This window comes from Malurus melanocephalus, unplaced genomic scaffold (genome assembly GCF_030028575.1).
Source record: "Malurus melanocephalus ecotype Western Australia unplaced genomic scaffold, MMel_1.1 scaffold_153, whole genome shotgun sequence".
Lineage (NCBI taxonomy): Eukaryota > Metazoa > Chordata > Aves > Passeriformes > Maluridae > Malurus > Malurus melanocephalus.
In genome coordinates, this window is record NW_026623385.1 from 1,186,454 (window position 1) to 1,206,457 (window position 20,004).

Consider the following 20,004-nt stretch of genomic DNA (forward strand, 5'->3'; position numbering starts at 1 on the left):
CCAACCAAAACCAAAAAGCCTTGATAATAAAAGCTTCTTTGAAAAATCTTCCAGGAAGAGAAAATAGGGATTTTGGAGAGGATATTTTAAGGTTATCTTAATATGTCACTGTAAGTAGGCTAAAATATAAATGGAGAGAAGTTTAAACAGATGTTTCAGAAAAATTATTAAAACCCTCTAAGTGCTCAGGAAACAAACAAAGGCTCTATGTTCCAGAAAGATTCCAGTTACATTTAGCAGCATTTCTTTTTCAAAAAGAAAATTTTGGTTTCTGACATCTCGACATGCAAAAACCTTTTTCTGTTCTGGATTGTTCCRTCTGGGTTTTAGTAATATGTTTTGTTTTTTGACTTCCCTATAGTGTTTCAGAAATATAACTTTCATGAGTTTTCAACTTATTATACAATGCATGCAGGGACTGGTGATAAATGCAACCAGGACACTTTTGATTTCCCTTTAAAACTACACAATGTAGCTTCAAAAACACTTAGGAAAACAAAATATCTTCTGTTTAGCAAATATTTGACCATCTGAAGTAGGTTTTGATTTCTAGAACAGTTCAGAGAGAAATTCAGAGACATATAGGAGATACAATCTSAATCTTTCTATGCAGGGGTATATCAGTAGAGATTTCAAAAACATAATGAATTAATTATGAATGTAGTATTAATTTTTAATAGTGCCCACTGTCCTTTCAATATTTATGTGTTTACAACATGACACTTCGTAGGCCAAGACAGCTTTTCATGTTGTTTTAATATTTACTAGTTTTTTGTCATCACTTGGAGTAATTGTTGCTAATGCATGCTATTTAGAGGTACCTTTAATACACCCAAAATTTTGTGACCTATTTTGTTTTCCCAACAAAATCTTTCAGCACACAGTCAGGGGACAATGAAATGAAGAGGAAATTATGTTCTTGCAACATGGTACATCCCCTGAAATCTTTCAAGGGAAAAAGGAGAATTAACTGTACAAAGGGAGATGTGGGAAAATAATAAGACAGCATGCAGCAAGTAATACAGATTTTTGCCAAAGAAATATTTAATATTAGTAGGTATTCCAGCAGAGATCCTAAATACTCAGGATTTACCTGAGTAATACTTCATATTGGTAACCAATATGTATAACCTCATATTGGTAACAACTACATATGGACTGCAGGTGTTTGTACCTGCACTGTACCCCAATTTTAGAATAGATTCCCATAGAATTCTAACAAGTCTTGGACAAAAATGATTTCAAGATCAATTCATATTACAGAAATCTCCAAAAGGAACAACAATCTAAAAACACACAATGCTGAAAGATTTTTCAAAAGGGAAGTGTGAATTTTTGAAGGCAGCTCCAGTCAACTCTAGTAATAAGGGTCTGTCAAATTMCGCATCTCTTCTAGTGTATTTTAATAAACTTCACATCAACAGAAATAATAGAAAAAAGGTTTTATGGGGAATAAGGTGAATATGTTGCTCTGCAAAATTAACACTGAGAATTTATTGTTTTGTTCTGGCATTGCAATGAAATTAAGCATCTGTATGATTGACTGATTGGCTCTGGATTTGTACTCATTTAGTGCCTTGCAACCCACTACACAGCCTGGTCACTTCAAGTTTTAGTATTTGATATAATTCATATCAGAAATAAACATTGCAATTTCACTGAAGGATGTAGCTATGAGAATAAAAGTCTCAAACTTGGTCTGGAACATAGCATGAAAAGAAAGGAAACCAATACCCATTAATGTGACTGCTCTGCAAATAGAGAAAATTCACTGTCTTCTTTAGGTCTTCTAGTATTGAAAGAAGTCCAAGCTATACTGGAATAAAATGAATGTTGCTGTGATTAACATTACTACATTTATACACACAGTTACTGTGTTTGGCTAAGAAAAACAAAAGATAAAGATTCATAACCTGGTTTTTGAATGCATGGAAGCTACATATCCATTGTGTGTTTCTTTGAAATAATTCTGTAATTTTGAACGTGTTCTGTTTAGTGCAGAATTTTTGAATGAGGGTTATAGGAGAATGAGGATAGGAAAGGGAAGGAAATAACACACCAGATTTGCTACACTATTTGTTACATTTTTGTCTCCTGTGACTGCTGATAGCAGAAAAACCTTTCACCTCCTGCAGTATTAATCAGAAAACTGTTGGAACTGCCTTAATTTGCACTAAAAGTACCAAAGGGTACATTTGGATGCAAGGGYTAGTATTACTCTGTATAAACTCCCTAATTCATCAGAGGTCTAAAGAATTCTTGTTTGTTTGGGAATGTGTGTTGAATAAACATCATAGATATGCTTTTGAAACAGATATTACAAATATTAACAGATATGTAGAAAATTTATTAAGCAGGTCAAAATCAGTAATTAATGGCCAGGATTAAATATTCCATTACAGCCTACTTAAAACTTAATTATGATTACTAAAAATTAAAATTAATTTAATGAAAATTAATTTGGCTGCCTACATAATGCAAATTCTCAAAAGCAATCTCATTTGCACTCTCTGAAATGTATAGTTTCAAAAGCTGGCTTTCGRCTGGACATGAAAAATGGACAATAAKTGTAAAGGTTTCTAAAACTAAAAAGTAACGGTTGGCTTTTAAAACATAGCAGAACTTCTTAAGGGGTGGAGAGAGGTCTGCACTAATACAGTTACAAATAATGATAACTAATAAATAAATAAATAACACTAACAAAGTTACAGCTGCTGGACTGAGACAAAGGAATAGTTAAGATATACTTACAGTCTTTTCCTTGCACATTCCTCTCAGCTAAAACATTCCCATTTATTTTGTGTATACTTACTTTGAACTCCATGGGAGCGAACTATTTTCCAGGTTTCCGAGGCTACCTCTTTGACATCCACTTGGTAGTGGTGGATGGGCACACCTCCATGTGAATCTGGCTTGTTGAACGAAACCTTGGCAGTGGTTTGGGACAGCTCTAAAACTCGCACTCCGTASGGGTTTGATGGCACATCTAAAAAAGTACAAACACAGTTTCATAATCAGCAGCAACTAGACAGACCTAAGCAGCTGATAATSTACCCACAAAATCTTCCTTGGAGTCTACAAAGGAGAAAGAATTATTATATATGGTGCAATAATATCAGATAAACAACTTCAACTTTCTACTACAGAGCTGTAAGAAAATCACATTCATTTCCTTGTATGTTAAAGTACTGCAAAAACATTTTCCAATTTTGCTTTTTTTTTTTATAATATGATCTTTTATAATAGCTAATTTCATCACAGTCAAATGTAAGAGAACAGTTTGTTGACTGTATAATTAYGTAAAAGAGAATAAGAAACTTTAAATCAAATTTAACAAAAGGAACAGTTACAGCTAAATAGATCATTCAGAGTCTAAATTCTGCTAAATAAGATTATAACAAAGAACTGCATAAATAATTTGGCCATTTTATGGAAYTCTGAAATACAGCTGAAAACATGAAAAACAGCCTTTTTTAAAGACTGGATTTCAAGCTAAGAAAATGTACTAATGGAAGGTTTCTATTCTCTGTTCAGTTTAAGAASTAATTTGCAAAATAAGTTGAAAGAAACATTTTCCCTGAAATCAAAAGCAAAAGCATATCTTTCAAAGTAGAAAAGATCTATGGAAATAGAGGAGKTGTTTTTAGGTGTCAAAATGTTACATATGAAACAAAGCCAAAAAAATAACATTGGAATCAGTAAATCTTTAAAAATAGAAACATTACATTATTTTTACAATTTATGATCAAACACATACAATTCAAAAGACTATCCCTTTTTAATTGTACTACATTTTAAAGTGTTATAATTATAAAAAAAAAATATATTGAAAATGTTAGGAATATTATCAGTTTTGTGRACAGAATATCAGGGTTTTGAAACACCATGAAGAATTCCTTTWCTGATCCATCTGAAAATGATTTGCATACCTGCTTCCAGATTTGACATTGCTTTTGTCTCCATGTTAAAAAAGATATTTTTGTAAGGACATGCCAGAATTTCAGCCAAAGCCTGTAATTTGTTTAGTGGATAATGAAACATTTACAAAAAATACTGTCTGTATTCAAAGGCTGTCAGACAGTGGRAATAATAAGAGAATCAATCTGATCTTCATTCAGCATTGGTACTTGAATGAAAATGAGTCACAAATTTCTATAAAATATTAAAGAATAGATTGAATTATGTATTCAGACACAAATTCTCAGGAAAAGGAAATGCTAAAGCTGGTCTAAAGGGGCTGATTTGTATAACCTTTTGATTATCAGAAACTTAATTATTTTTCCAGAATATAATCTCTATCAGTGGTCAGCCTTGAGTGTCTAACACTGGTATCATAYCTTTTACAGGTGGCATTTCTGATTCCAGGTCTCCTGAAACCTCCAATTCTTGGTGTTCATTGGGTTAAAACCAGCAGAGATTCATTTTTATGGATGAACAATTGTAATATCTTTTACTCAATGACACAATTATCTGAATCCACAATATTACAGATTTTAGTAGAATTCAAGAATTCAAGTCTCAGCTTGAGAGATTCAAATCCTTTCTTATTCCAGGAAACATTCATCAGGATCTGGGATTTTGCCCGAAATTTTTACTCTAACAAAGGGGCTGAAGATTCATTATCAGATAGAACATGACCAAATGTAACCAGTCTGTTTTGCATCTGTGAGAACACAGCCTTGTGTTTGGGTCTTCTAAACTGATCAAAAGTTGGGGATTTTTAGAAAAGAGAAATTATGTTCATAAAACCAGGCAGATTTACATGTGATTACATAGAAGAAGAATGATTTATATGAGTTAATTGCTAAGTAAGTGTTGATCCCAAAATCAGAGGAGGCTGAGGATTAGAAMCACCTTGGGACCGACCCCCTTCCTTCAGATTCTCATTAAATCTGAGAGAAATTATTACTTTTCCCCCCAATAGAGTAATTAAACACATAAGCACCATTCTGTTTACAGATTCCTTCTCTCCTGAGCTCAAATGCTGGTTCAGAGAGGAGTGGTAAAAATACAGGGTAAGAATCCCAGCARAGCAATCCAGGACAGCCATACTGAAGCAGAATGGCACTGTGTGAGTGAAGTGGATACCAGCACTTAAGAAGATGAATGCCAACATTCAGTATGGAAGATTAATGATTTTTGCTTTTAATTGCAAGCTAAAAGTGGCTGTGGATACCTACAGAATTATAAATTGCTTCAAAACATCTTAAAATTTGTTTTCTCTTTTTTAAAAGAGTTCAAAAATGAAACAAACAAATATTGAGGGGATKAATTAATGAATATCTAATTAATTTATGCTCTTTTAATGTGAGTTTATGGATGATATTTTAATAAGGCAATTCACTGGTGTTTCTGTTTGCATCAAAACAATTATTTGGTCAATGTTATGAAACAACAATATGTTATTTACATACCCACTCTGTTCTTGACTTTCCAAATGTTAAGAAAACCTCTTTTCTTTGTGTGTTAATGCCTGTGTATGGTTAACTATAACAAGCATGGCATAGGAAAGATTAAATCCTTCAGGAAGAACCTTATGTTCTCTACTGGAAATTYAAGTATAATTTCTGCCAAACAAAGATGATTCCAGTTGGTAATAAGCATGAAACGAAGCTCCTTTGAAAACCCAGGATGGTATTTTGCATATCTAGCACAATGTAATATGTTTAGAACTCATTGAAGTGCAAAATATATCCATAAAACTATTTTAAATATGCATCCCACATTCCAAGCCACCCACACATGCAGGTRAGTTTTATGCAGTTTTCAGAGTTGAATTCTATCAGTTGTTAGGAAAAGGGTGAATCACCTGAAGAAAATATAGCAGGAGACAAATTTCCCTAGTGAAAACCAAAACCAAATACTAGCAATACCATTAAGATATTATAAAATAACTACTATCTCTTTCCATCTAGGCAAATCCATAACTTTTTTTCCCCAAAGAAGATCAATAACAGCATAATGAACTGAATCTAATTCTGCAGTTCTCTAATGAGTATGAATTTGATCATACAAGGTATACAGCCTTCTGGTCCTGATCCAGCTAAGCATTCCAGCATTTGAGCTGTACCCTGTCAGCTGCAATTACTGGGAGCATTGCCATGAATTTCATGTTAGAATTGCAAGGCTTTTGGATCAATGTTTAGCAGGAGTGAAGAATAATTTGCAATGTTGTGCATTCTGAAGTCTGTGCCTGGAAGGAGAGAGCTGTGGATGTTTCCTCTTCTTTTTCCTTCTAAAAACAACCAACAAAATGAATCTTAGAGGAGTTTAACTCCAGGCAGTGATGACTAATTCATATACTGTTAYAGATATAAGCTGAAGGACTGTGTAGCAGAAAATGCACAGGATTTACTTTCTATGATCTAAAGATCACTCAGTGATAGCAAAAATTCCAGAATACTTTCTTAGAATGCCTACTGCTATCTGGTTTTGTCATTGTACTGCTGTCAAAAYGAGATAATTCATCACAAGTTCAACTTTTTAATTAAAGACATAAAAAGACCCCAATAGTGTCAGACATTTAATCAACTTTTTCTTTCCTCAGCTCTGTTCAATGTTACTGTATTCATGTATGATGTTAAAGAATCAAATAAAATCAAAAAGTATCCCCAAACAGTAGGCATAAAATTGYGTTTTATGTATTTTGTACTCAGCACATAATGCTGGTTTGCACTAATGAACTTTGTGATAGAATGGCCTAATTAAGCAGCATTGGTTTGGTTTCAAAACCAGTATCACAGCTGATGGAGAAGTACACACAGAATTACGAGTACACATTTATCTCCACTGATGTGTAAATGGCCTTTCAAGTCTCCTAYATTTATGACCAAACCTGTTCAATAAATGAACAGTTTTTATCACTGAGGATTTCCTTTTCAAGCTATTCTTTGATAGCTTTATGAAAGAAAATAACTTTCCTTCTCAGAGTTGAGCAGTCCTGGCACAAACAGAGAAAAGGAACTGGTGCAGGGAGAWTGGGTAGCAGGCTCAGAGATTGATTTTCCAGTTAGCTCTTGTCTCCCATCAGTTTGTTCCTACTGCAGCTCTCCAGCCTTCCCTGTCTCTGTACATCTGGCACATATATTSACTGGAAATAACTCTGTCTAAATGCTGAATCTGAGCAGCACCAGAACCCTGGCAAGGAAAGAGATGAGGCTGGGGACTAGATTTTTGGAGTCAAAAATCTCTATGAAATAGTTTGTTCTTGAACATCCTTAGAATGGAGAAAAAAATCAATATTAAATCTGCACAGGTTTCTTTTACCAGATTTCTGGGAGTTCTGGAAAAATAAGTATTAGGTTATTAAACACAACCACAGCTAGGAAATAAATACATAAATAATGAATTAGAATAAGACACATGCACACAAAGCAAAACACTGCTGCCATGTAGATAGTTTCACACATTGCTAACTGCAAATATGTTGCTGCTTGGTTCTTTTTAAAATAAAAATCATTTAGCTAAGGCTGCTACGATGTCAATGGCAAGTTTTAGAAGAGCAAGTGAGATTTTAGGTCTGTCTATATTTTTAGGAAATGAACAGACTTTTGGAAGAACACGATTTTCTTTTTTCATTATACTGTTCTCCAGGGAAAATTAGGTCCTACTCCTTTGAGTTTCTTTCACCTCTATGGAAATGCAAATACTTGGAGAAAAAAGAAAAAAAAAAACAAAAACATCCATTAGGCACTAGTAAAGTTCTGGCACCAAAACTCCAGACTAATAAACTTCTAAATTTGATATTGTAGTCTTTGTTAGTAATCAATCAGCCTTATCGTATTTTGAACATGACTTTTTTCCATAAAACAGGTTACAGGATGCATTTTCAGTGAAGCTCAATTATTGTATTTCCCATGTCTTCATTTTCTTTTKTTATCGTTATTTCCCATCTTCACTGATTTTCAGCATGCACAGGATGCTTAAAGAATATCTAATTCAATGAAGTGGAGCAGGAGTTCTCAGTATCTAATGACATCATTGTTTGTTTTTTTAATTCCCTGTAATATTCCTGTGGAAAGGAAACAGATAAATCATACAGCTACAGGAGATGTAGCATCTGGTCTAGTGAAAAGTCCCTATTTAAAAGCAGGACTTTTAAACCCTATGCCATCCCAGAAAAAAAAGGAAGTAGGGGAAAGCCTAGGATAAGTAAAGCTATGAGAGCCTTAGAAATAAATACCGGTTTACTTTTTAGAACTCTAGATTCAGCCCAGCTATACATCCAGCTATGTACAAAATCTGCATTAAAAAAAAAAAAAAAAAAAAAAAAAAAAAAAAAAAAAGAAAGAGAAACCTTGGAAAACTTAGTTTTGCTATGTGTGACAACCTTAAAACTTACCATAAGACATTAAATTACCTATTCCAATAGCATAGACCTAAACTACTGATGGCCACATGATTTTCTATTTACCTACATTAAATAATAAAAATAAKGATACTGAGACCTCTGCGAAACAGAAAAATGTTTTTCTAATTCATACTGGCACCCTGCATGGTGATATTTCACATAAACTATGGATCAACTAGGTTTGGACAAATCTAGGAATATCTGTGCTCACTTCAGGTTCTGAGAGCCATTGGGACAACCTGTCAAGCTGACCTGGCTTGCCAAAATTTAAGCCTGTCCTAGATCAAAACCGGAGTGTAAGTAAAGTTTTAAAAGACAAGTTGTGGCTGTGACATGAAGGAATTAATTTGCAGTGGTTAGAAGTGACTGYGGTTCTTTTCATATTCTATATGTTACTCACATAACATTTTAAAAGCTCAGATAATGAAAAAGGAGGTCAACCACATGCTATTTTTAAGAGGTGATCACCACAAGTCAGGTCATGAGCACATCTGATTAAGCCAGCAAAAAAGCTCTGATTTTTCTAAGCTGGACAGCACCTTCTAGTGTGAAACCTCAAATACTCTGCAGCTTTTCAGTTGTTTCTTTCAAAAGGTTTAAATGGAATTCAGGCCGATTCAGTAGCTCTGTATCATCTGAGTGAACAGTTATGGCTTTCCTATCATACAAATATGGTTGTAAATGACATATAAATACTGAAAGAAATCTCTTTTTAATCATCAATAAGCCTATTTTCTTAAGGAATGCAAAAGGAATAAAGATAATGGAATTGTGACAGTATGATCACTTTCTAAGCAGCAAAAAATTAAAAAAAAAAAAAAAAAAAAAAAAAGGTCGTTTGATTCTGCTGAAATCCAGCAAAGCAGGAAATGGAACAAAATATGAAGGAACAAGAAATTTCTGCAGATTTTAAAGAGAAAACTATTCAGTAAAATGATCATTATTTGTGATCAAATTTACTCTAGCAGCTTACTTTACTTAATACTGACTCCCAGCTAGGAATTATATTTATTTTTCCCTGACAGAGCCTTTTAAAAAGTATTCTACACCCCAGCAGTTGTATTTACAATCAAAGCCAGAAGGCAATCCAGGCTGCATTGAAATACATAGAAGGATTTTATAAGCTTTAATATCGAAAATATCAATCATTAGGCCTTCCTAATAAACCAGAGTGAAAGTGACCGAGGTAATAAAACCAGGGAGAATGTTGCATTCGATATCTTATACCTGCAATTACTTTAATGGCTTTGTTCTCCATCTCCTTGATTATTTTCAATGTACAGCTGATGCCAGTTTAAATACAAAACTTGTAAAGTGAACTACATAGTTGGGTTTTTATTCCAAAAACAAAGTCYATTTAGAGGCAAATGTTAAAAAATACCAGTTTTTCAGGATACTGAATATTAAGCRTTTCACTACTGTAAGTAGTGCACAGCAATCCACAGTGACACCCCAAACCCAGTGCTTCCAGCCCTGTTCATTATCACTACTAAAAAACCTGGTTTTCTTTTTTTCTGAATTTAATATCATTATATAGAATATCCACATATAGCTCATTCTTTACATTATGTCTTCCCATAATTCTGTTTATCCTGATTAACCTTCTCATGTTTGTAACTATAATGCATATTTTTAAGTGTTCATCATACATATTTTTAAGTGTTCATTGAATTTTCTGAAGAAATGCCAGAAAAATATAAAAAAAAAAAAGCAAAGCATTGCAAAAGTAGAGAATTATTAACCTCATTGAAAAACTGGTGTCAGTAATATTTCTGATGCAGCTGCATTAAAAAGTCAAAACAGTATTATTGTTTGCTATTTGTTTTTCCTGGCATTTCCAGGTTTGCTCATTCATAAATTTCCTGAAATAAAATGACAAAATAGGTTCTTTTTCAATTAACTATGCTAATTTTTTTGATTAAGATTGATTAATTATTAAGTTACAAAAGCAGAGGATATATACATAGCTAAAATAATCATCRTGTCGTATCATGTGTTGCGATGAGATCCAGCTCTGCAAAAAGAGAAAAAAACAACTTTCTGGAGAATATCTGTTGAAATGCTCTCCCAAGTATATACATATTTATGAAAATTCATAAATTATTAAAATAAASCACACCGTGGCAACCACAATATTTTTTCAGCATTTTCTCTCCTGAGAGGTAAGATACCAGAGGGATGCAAGTAGGGATTTTCCTTTCCTTTCCCATTATTTATGTTCATGAATTCAAGAAAACCTTTTTTCTTCAGTAGTTGAATGTAGCTGTCAAGGGAAGGTAAGATCGCAGCACAGCTAAAACACCCCAAAAGTTGTAAAATTAAGGGTAATGAATCTTCTGAATGATGTAAAACTGTAGGCGATAGAAATTTGATATTTTCGTAAATTAAACCCCATATTTTCCTATTTGAGGAAGCTCAGCACTTTTGATGGTTATTCAAAACCAAAAAGAAATATTATAGTATGACTAGATGTACACATTTCAGGAATGCTCCCCCAAAATTCCTCCTGGTAGGATTCAAAAGTGTTTATTTTCCCATTAAAAAAACCCAAAACAAACAACAAAAAACTAGACCAAAAGCTTACAACTAAAACACCCGAAATCATTTGAAATACATGTGTCCCAATGAAAAAAAAAAAAAAAAAAAAAAAAAAAAATTAATGTGGATTTGATTATTTCTATCAACTCCTTCATGTGTCAGCCAGTCTGGCAGTAGGGGACAACCTGGAGGCTACATGATAAAAATGATCCAAAAAACACATCCCAAGGGGCTCTCCGTGTGGCTGTACCTTTAGTGCTGTCAACTGCATTTTAACTCCAGAGGTATCATTAAAGTTGGCACAGTTTGTATTATCATCTGTATAAATCCAAATGCTTGGAGACCTCAAAGCTGAATGAGCTTTAGTCCATTCCACAAGAAAACATTATTGAGAGCACTGCTGAGAAACTCTCATTTAGTGTCAGTGAACAGTTATTTCTGCCAAAGAGTAAACATGCAGTCAGATATTTCTATTTGCCTAAACAACAATAGAAGGGCATAAAACCACACAGACACTCTCTAATAATAAGGTGTAGAATGTCTCAGCACTGAAGTTAATTCAGTCTAGCTCTCTGGGTCAAACTCTACATTTAAATACCTAAAAGTGCAAATGGAGATAGAAATTCTTTGCTGGAATATTTCAGTCTTTGACCTTTGTTGGTTTATCAAGAATATACCAGGGAGAAAAAGGAAAAAAAAAAATTTCTTAATTCTCTCTTACTTGTACTGCCTGCAAACCAGATGTCTCTCTGCTGAACACTGTTACAAATGTAGGATGTAGTGAGTGCAGAAGAAAAATAGACTAATTTAATTTTTTTCAGATTTCAGAAGGCCTTAAAATTAAATCCAAAGAAGATTCATATTCTGAAGGAACTGGTTTAGTTTGCTTCATATTGCAACTCAACTTTTAGAGAATTAAATTATCTGAAAACAGTCCATGGAATAAAATAAACAGAGGTTAGTGTGTCTGAACTTAATTTTGATTAAAGTAGGAAAAATATTTGAAGGAAAGAAAACAAAATTTTAACTTACCAGCTTGACTAAGYGTATACTCCTGATATCTTGTTCCTATTCTGTTTGTGGCTGTACAATTATACCGTCCAAAATCACTGTCAGATGTGGGGGCAATCTTTAAAATGAAGACACTTTGTAAATATTAGTTACTATTCAAATACAACTTAAAAATAAAAAAAAATCAGAAATTCAAATATGTTCTCCTTAACCAATATGCAGAAGTGTTTYTACTTCAGCATGTCTAGTATATTCTCCAAGTATAGAGATAAATATACTTTTTTCATTATTAACGCCCCCTTCTCAACTTCAAATGAGGAAATCCAATAATGGAAAATAGTGATATTGTTCAGCTTTATAATTTCACCTTTAAATAATTAAAAAAAACCCTAATAATTTTTTTGTAGATACCAAGCACCAACCAGGCAGTCAGTGCAATTTTTGCTATTAGCTTGATAGTTTAGTTTCATATCTAATTACGGATTCATTTACTTCCAAGAAATGCAAATTACATTTTTGTTAGGTCAAGTTGGAAAACTGAGCTACAAGCCATTCAAGTAAGATTTATTTTGCAACTGCTCATAAGAAACGTGTAGATAAAACAGTGTATATACATTTGTTTGTTGTTTTTGCTCCTTTTTTTAAAGTAACTTTTTTTGCTCCTTATTAAATTTTAGGTCTAAGCCTTTAATACACTCTGAAGTACTCTCAGTGCTGCCAAACTGAGGACAAAACTATATTCAGCAACCACGCTGATTTCCATTTTAAGCCTTACCTCAAGAATCAGCTTTCTTCCCGTACTGTAGGTCTTCAAATGTGTTGTATTTTTTACAGGTAAAACTAATTTTCCTCTTTTCCACTGAACTGAGGCAGATGGATTTGCCATCACTTCACAGCTGATATTGATGGGATTGCCTTCCCAAGAGTAATACACRGTTTGATTTGACACAAATGTTGGAGCATCTGCAAAAAAGGAAGTAATGAACAAGTTTATGAACTGGGTTAGTAAAACAAGCGATATCCAAGCTTTCATGTTCCCTGAGAAATTCCAATTCATTGTTGTGGCAGCTTGTTGTGGAACATGGAAGTGTTAGTATTCACCCTTGAATTCAGCCTTCAACCTTGTTTGTTGGGCTTTTATCTTGGTAGGTTTCTCCTCTCCTAAAAAATATTTCAGCCAACATTCTCGTGAAAGAGAATATCTGTTAATTATATTTAGCGTTAGGCAGTATCAGGCCCTTGAAAGACTCTCTCAGAAATAAGGAAGAGCATTTCCTTTTGAGGATAAGAAACTCTTCATCAAGAACCTTGCATGATGAARGGAGCTGACCTACAGAACATACATTGTCAATTCATGTGCTGATTTTAGAGTGTCTTTTTTTTTGCTATGGAGAAATTACATTCACTCCCACAATTTTCTTGTGCTATCACTTCACTCATTTCTCACTGGAACTTTATGATACTTTATGAAATCTTCCTAAAGAGAGATGTTTATTTGTGGGAATAAACATTTAGAAAATAGCAAGATAATATAAAAAATATTGCAGCATATTCTACCTACTTGCAGAAAATGTATTGTGTGTACACTATTTAGGACAATCTTTACATCAGTTCCTTATAAAATTGTCAAGCTACAGCCAAGCAAGAAGATGGTGTATTTTTGTTACAGCCAAGTAAAAAGATGGCGTGTTTTTGTAACAAACCTGCCTAGAAATGGCATTGAACTGAACACTGAGTCTGAAAAAGAGGAAATTGCAGGTTTGTAAACTAGCTGTRATTTTCAGACCACCGTGTCACTGACAAGGGCTTTTCTACTCACTGTTTCTCTAGAGAGCAGGAAGTTTAGTAATCTCCAGAAAATGAGARGGAGCAGCCTTTTCCCTCCACTTCTTCTTATGTCTTAGGTGAACAGTAGCTTTCTTCTATCAAATATTTTTTTCGGGTTTTTTTTTCCTAATTTTTATTATTATTATCAATCTTTTAAGAATAYAAAAAATGTTCTTTACTCAAGGAAACTCCCTTAGTGCTTTAATTCCAAAAGAGAGTTATCAGTTACAGCTGTTGCCATGGTATCTCTTTTTAATACCTGAGATATATATGTATATATTTTTATTTTGATAAATATTTCCATCCATAAACATCTCCTAAAGGTTTTCAGACATGTCTCTGAAAAACATATAGTTAAATTTCGGGCAAGAAATATCCTAATAGGTCTATCGGAGACCAGAACTGAGCATCTTTAAGTATGAAGTAAAATTTAGCTTCAGGAATGATTAGAAACAACTTTTTCTTTTCCTCTGAATTGCACATTTTCAGCTTCTTTCTCTGTTTGTTTTTGTGGAAAAGCACAACTTTTTGATGACATGTGCTGCTGCTGCATGTGGGCATACAGGCTTTGAGCAGAAAGAACTGTTATCAATGGATGTTTTAAAGTACAGATCAAAGCTGCTGCATTGCTCAAGGCCAGCAGCATCTCCTTTAATAACTGTTCAGCCCTTATTTTTGTAGAAAAACAAGCATTTCCATCTAAATAAGTAAAGCCTGCCTGGCTATGAATTTATTTACCAGACACAGGAGCTCCACATGTTTCAATAAGTAATTCTAGTGATCTCGATTTTCACAGACCCTTAAATAMCCCCATATTTCATCGGCTGAACAGTTTAATGCAAAGAACAGATTATCAAAGAGTTTTCAGTGTGACATCTCACACTAGTGGGGCATATGAGGAAAAAGCAAACTGCACAAGAGTGTTTTGTGGTTAGGTACAGTCAGGAATCTCAGAACACCAAGGGCCAGAGCCCCTGCTTTTCCTYTGAAAATGGAGTTCATGTTTTGAATCACTTGAAGGGAAACTCTACAAACTGATTTCTGCCTGTKCAATAGATGGATCAATAAAATGGTCAACACATAGATCAAAAATCTCATCAGAGTGTTCATGAGGCTCCAAATGAAGTTATTTCATGACACATTCTATGTAAGATGTGTCTCCTCCCAATGTGCAATTTCTCAGGATAAGTTCATTCCATTAATGATCAATGGCAAGAATACTGAAGACTAAAAGATATTCTGAATCTGAGTAACCTTCCTTCCTAAATAATACTGTGTAATTTGATGCTCTCTGATGATTTGAATACAGATGTCAAACTCATATTTTAAGACTTAGAGAAATAGRGCACACTTCTACACTGCAGATAAAATAATTTAAGAGAAGAGGGACTTCCAATTCATACTTTTCTCTCTTTTTAAAGTAGATTTTGAGTGACCATAGTATTTGTTTRTATTTTAAAAGAATAGGTAAGTTATGGAGTACCATCTATACCAGACTACAGGTACTAACWGGCATAAACGTAACAAAACAAAAATAAGACTAAAAGTCTGTTAAATAAATATATTCACAATATTCCCCAAATAAACAACTCAAGATTGTAAAGCRTTCCCCCCCTCCCCCCAAAAAAAAGCTTTGTAATTTCCTTCTGGCTAAAAAGCCAGGGTAAAAAGGTTTTGCAGAGCTCCAGTATAGCAAAAGGAAGAGGACTGTGCTAATGACTTGATTCAGAGGAATTATTTTAAAGCAGTCATTTTTGATTTCCTAGTCAGGAACACACTAACATGCCTGGAGTAATGTTTTACATAAAGAAAATAAGTCTGGAAAAGATTTTCTTTTTACAGTACAAATAAATGATCGTTTACATTTCTTAAAAAACTGAAAAATTGAGTTGGAAGGGAATAATTGATTTATAAAGAGAACTTGTTTTTTCTTGTATGCTCTTCATCTCTAACTGCAGTTTATTATGCTTAAATGGTTACAGAATTAGTATTTATCTAACATAAACACATATTATGTTTAATACAAAATAAAGAATGAAAAATTACAAACCTTAAAGTCAAGTCTTTAAAAACATCAGGTTGACTATTTTATATGTCTACAAAATGTGATTCCACCAGTTTTACAAAATAACTAAGAAACAAATTACAGTACCAAACAGAATGCTTATCAAAAAATTCCATCAACTGAAAATGAAGTCAAACCAAGTAGAAATGAGAAGCTGTTCTGATTKGTTTACATATGTTAAGCTTCTTTAAATGCAATATAACTAATGCTTAAAAAGAAAAGATTCAATGGAAATCAGTTAGAAATTTAAAGCCATTAAAAATAAATAACGTGCTCTGCTYATCTTCTATGTAACTCAGAATTCATTTGCACCTGACAAAAATCAATGCAGGGTGCAAATGAACGGTTTCTTTTAAGCTTTTTTTACATAAAGTATTACCAGTCAAGATGACATACAAGAATTCTAAACAGATAAGTAGAAGCAGGAGCTTGAACAACCTCCACTAAAATAAAATAAAAAAAAATTAAAATTAAAAAAAAAATCAACTCTGATGTATTTCTTGTATCTAAACTTTTGGCACTTTACTGAAAGCAAAGTGAGACCTCCAAAAATGCAAAAAAAAATACAAAAGCTAGCATTCCAATGTGTTAATACAGGCACACAATATAATGKAACAGCTCAGTTTGGAAAGGACCTTAAAGATCACCCAGTTCCAAATGCCTGCCATGGGTAGGAACACCTACTATCCCAGGKTGCTCAAATTCCCATCCAYCCAGGCATGGGACAGCCAGGGCTTCWCTGGAAAACMTGTTCTAGTGCCTCATCACCCTCACACTAAAAAAAATTTCTTCCTAAAATCTGATTTAGAAAAATTCTCTCTCAGTTTTAAACCACTGTCCTTGTGCTATTGCTACAGGTAAAAAGTTTCTCTTATAAGCCCCCTTTGCACACTGAAAGGCAGCGAATGTGTCCTTGGAGCCTTCTCTTCTCCAGGTTTCTCAACCCCAATTCTCTCAGCYTGTCTCCATGGCTGCACTGCTCCAGCTTTCTACCTTTATGACCCTCCCCTAGACCTGATCCAGCAGGTCCATGTCCTTCCTGCATTTGATGTCCCAGAGCTGGATGCAGCACTGCAGGTGGGGGCCTTACAAAAGGTGKGCAGAGGGGCAGAATCACTTCTCYYGACCTGCTGGCCACSGGGCTTTGGATRCARCCCAGGGTGTGATAAAGCTCACAAGATTTTAAGRTTCAACTATGAAAGATCCAGTATTATTTTGGAGAGATGAGGCAGTCCAAATGAAAAAGATGCCTTGAAGGAATAAAGACTACATCACAAAAATATAAAATTAAACTGAACTGTTCTATGGGAGTAGGATTGTGTAAGAAATTATAAATTTTGARTGACATTTTAGAGTAGTTAATGTAGTAGTTAATGTTATGGCATTAGCTAAATTCAAGCTCTTCATTTTTCCAAACAAGAAAGAAACTGACAGGTCAGCACTCCAATTAGAATGAGTTCTGGACAACCTGCGTAAGAGGATTATTGAAGAGAAGMAAATTCTGACCCGAAAGCTATCTCTAGCATTTAGGTATCCTTGTTAGTTATAATGTCCAGGAACAGTGGTTCAAAAACAGACTAATACATCACCTGCCTTGTCCAGAAGGTAATTAAATTAAGGATGTCAAAGATGCAGCTGTGTATGTTTGGTGTCATACACAAAATTAGATACAGCAAATTACCTGATTCAGTACATGGCTCCAGACAACTGTAATGGAAAACTGCTGTGCAGAATCAGATTTGCACTTCTTAATTTAAGAACATGGGTTTTCAAACTTTTGGTTATTTGTTCCCCAGGAGCACATAATAAAAAWATGTGACAGATTGTCAGGTCTAAGACACTGGGACATTTCCTGCAGTATATTATTGGAAGCTTCTCTCTAAGATGATTAATGCTGGCRTAAGTTTCCCATCATCAAGGACTTTAATAAACCACATCCTCTGGCAAATCTAGTCATGTCCTTGCAATCAATCCTGTAAAAGTGCCTCAATTTTTTGTAACTCTGCCACAATTTAGTTAACAGCCATCTATCTTTCTCTTGTATTTTCTCCCTCATGACTTTTTCAATAGTTAACGTTTTAAGATGAATAGTTCTTCCTTGGATATACAGTAGAAGAACTTCTGTAGACAAGTACAATAACTGTCATAGACTCATTTGCAAGAAGAAATAATATTAGAAAGACTTTAAAAATGTGGTAAAGTGATTATATTTTAATCAGTAATCACCCTTAAAAGATAGAAATTGGGTAACTTCAGGATTACTAACTTCCACTTTATTGCTGCTATCACAATCATGTGGCTGTAATGAAAAATATGCAAGACCTGCATAGGGAATTTCCAAAGAGAAAAGCAAATGAAACTCATCATATTTCAAGTTGCCATGATTATTAGCTGAAACCAGAGGGGYCTTTTTTTCCCAAAATCCACCCCATGATTTCAAAGTTTTTGAGAGGTACATGTTTCTTTCACAGCAAGTGCAGAAAACAACACTCAGTAATATTTCCTTTCTCCCGCCCCAACCTTAGTTTCCCTCAAAATTCATTACAATATGACATTAATATTCAATAGTATGATGCACTATCAACTGATTCTACATTTTATGAACAGTAAGAGCCTCCTCCTACTGGCAAGAAGCACTAGTTCCTGAAAATGTTGACTRGGATATTGTTTTTATTATTCAAAAAACACACCAATTGTTCCATTTTTAGAAGATACTTTTTGCTAGATGCAAAACCATGTTGATAATTGCACCTTAAGTAATGGTGGGCAACAAATGCATCTATGGTTTGGGTTCTTGGTGCTGCTAGGGTTGCAGAAATTCAATGTACCTATTTTTCTTTGATTTTCACTTGACATTAAGGAATTTATGTTTATTAAAAATAAAAAGGAAAAAAAAAGGAAACAAAAAACAAATAAAAACAAACCAAAACAAGCCAGACTAAAGCCCCAAGTAATTTTGATTTCATAGAAATGCCTGCTGTGAATTGATACATCTTTCTAAAATTACCTAGTTAAATTAAGAGAAGAAATTACAAACAAAACATAGGTAAAATAAGCTAAGTGTGACATTAGTGATGTAATAAACATGATAAATGTGATATAATAAACTGTTTGCATATGTCTATTCAATCATTATKTGTGCCTGCAAATCACCAACACTGGCCATCAGGTCTTGGACAGGAAGGYTCCCCCTACAGATCTCTCCAGTGGAAATTTTCATTTTAGTAATGAAATTATCAGGTGCTGCCAATTGTTTACACRTTATTCTTAAATGGTGGCAATTTGTACCAAATTTTCAACAGTTACATGTACTCCAGGACAGAATTACTGGAATAATTTTGTACGGTCTGACTTCTCCATCAAGTATTAAATTACATAATTCTTTCACAGGCAGAAGTGAAACCTACAACGCCTTTCACAAACCAAGATCCTCACCCCATCTTTCTTCCTGTCCTATGTGTCACATTTTCAGAACAAAATCCAGCCTTTACCTTCCATATTTTCTCACTGTCATCCTTACCTCCACAGCTTGACTCCTTGTTAATATCATCCTTCCACTCCCTAACGCCTCTCTGTCTCTCTCTCGTATATTCCCTAATCATAATTGTTGCTGTATGGAACAAGGGCTCAGCATTTTCAATGCTTTACTTAATTTTTACATGCAGTRCTGTCCAGAAAGCAACAAATAAAATCTCTGAAAACTATATTGTTCAAGTTTCAAATATTCAGCACCACTCTTACACCACTTGATTATTTTCTTCATTATACACAGACATCTTGGTTCTGCTCTCATGGAKCTGTCTTGAAGGTGTAGAAAGGGAAAAGGCCATGTTGCCTCTTTTTCATTCATGGGTCAGGCATTGTGTAAAATAAATTACATTTTATATAGCATGAAGATACTTGTGAAGCTATTTAAAATTTATCACATTAATTATCACTCTAAATATTTAACATTTTTAGCCTGTAAGAGTAACTCATAAAGTAGAACCATCGTAAGGGAAGCATCAGAAAATTCTTCTTTGTTTTTTTTCCTTTTATTTTCTACCTTTACTTTTCACAATTGCATATGTGAAAATTTATGACAGTAAGAAAAGATGTTGAGGCATATATATACCTATTAATGACTAAATTATTTGAAGTGAAACAAAATAAAACCCGAATTATTTTGTTCATTCAAAATTGTGTTCTACTATTAAGAGAAAAGTAGCTAGCA

General features: G+C 33.8%; 1 protein-coding gene across 2 annotated transcripts in view; it reads right to left on the minus strand.

The window, feature by feature from the left end:
* Positions 1-20,004, minus strand: part of NCAM2 (neural cell adhesion molecule 2) — a 132,438-nt gene that overhangs the window by 58,391 nt on the left and 54,043 nt on the right. For both annotated transcript variants that reach the window (XM_057371676.1, XM_057371677.1), the window contains exons 11-13: positions 12,675-12,862; positions 11,921-12,017; positions 2,813-2,986 (exon numbers count right to left, since the gene is read on the minus strand). In XM_057371676.1, the coding sequence (XP_057227659.1) occupies positions 2,813-2,986; positions 11,921-12,017; positions 12,675-12,862 (459 nt within the window). The remainder of the gene's footprint in view (positions 1-2,812; positions 2,987-11,920; positions 12,018-12,674; positions 12,863-20,004) is intronic.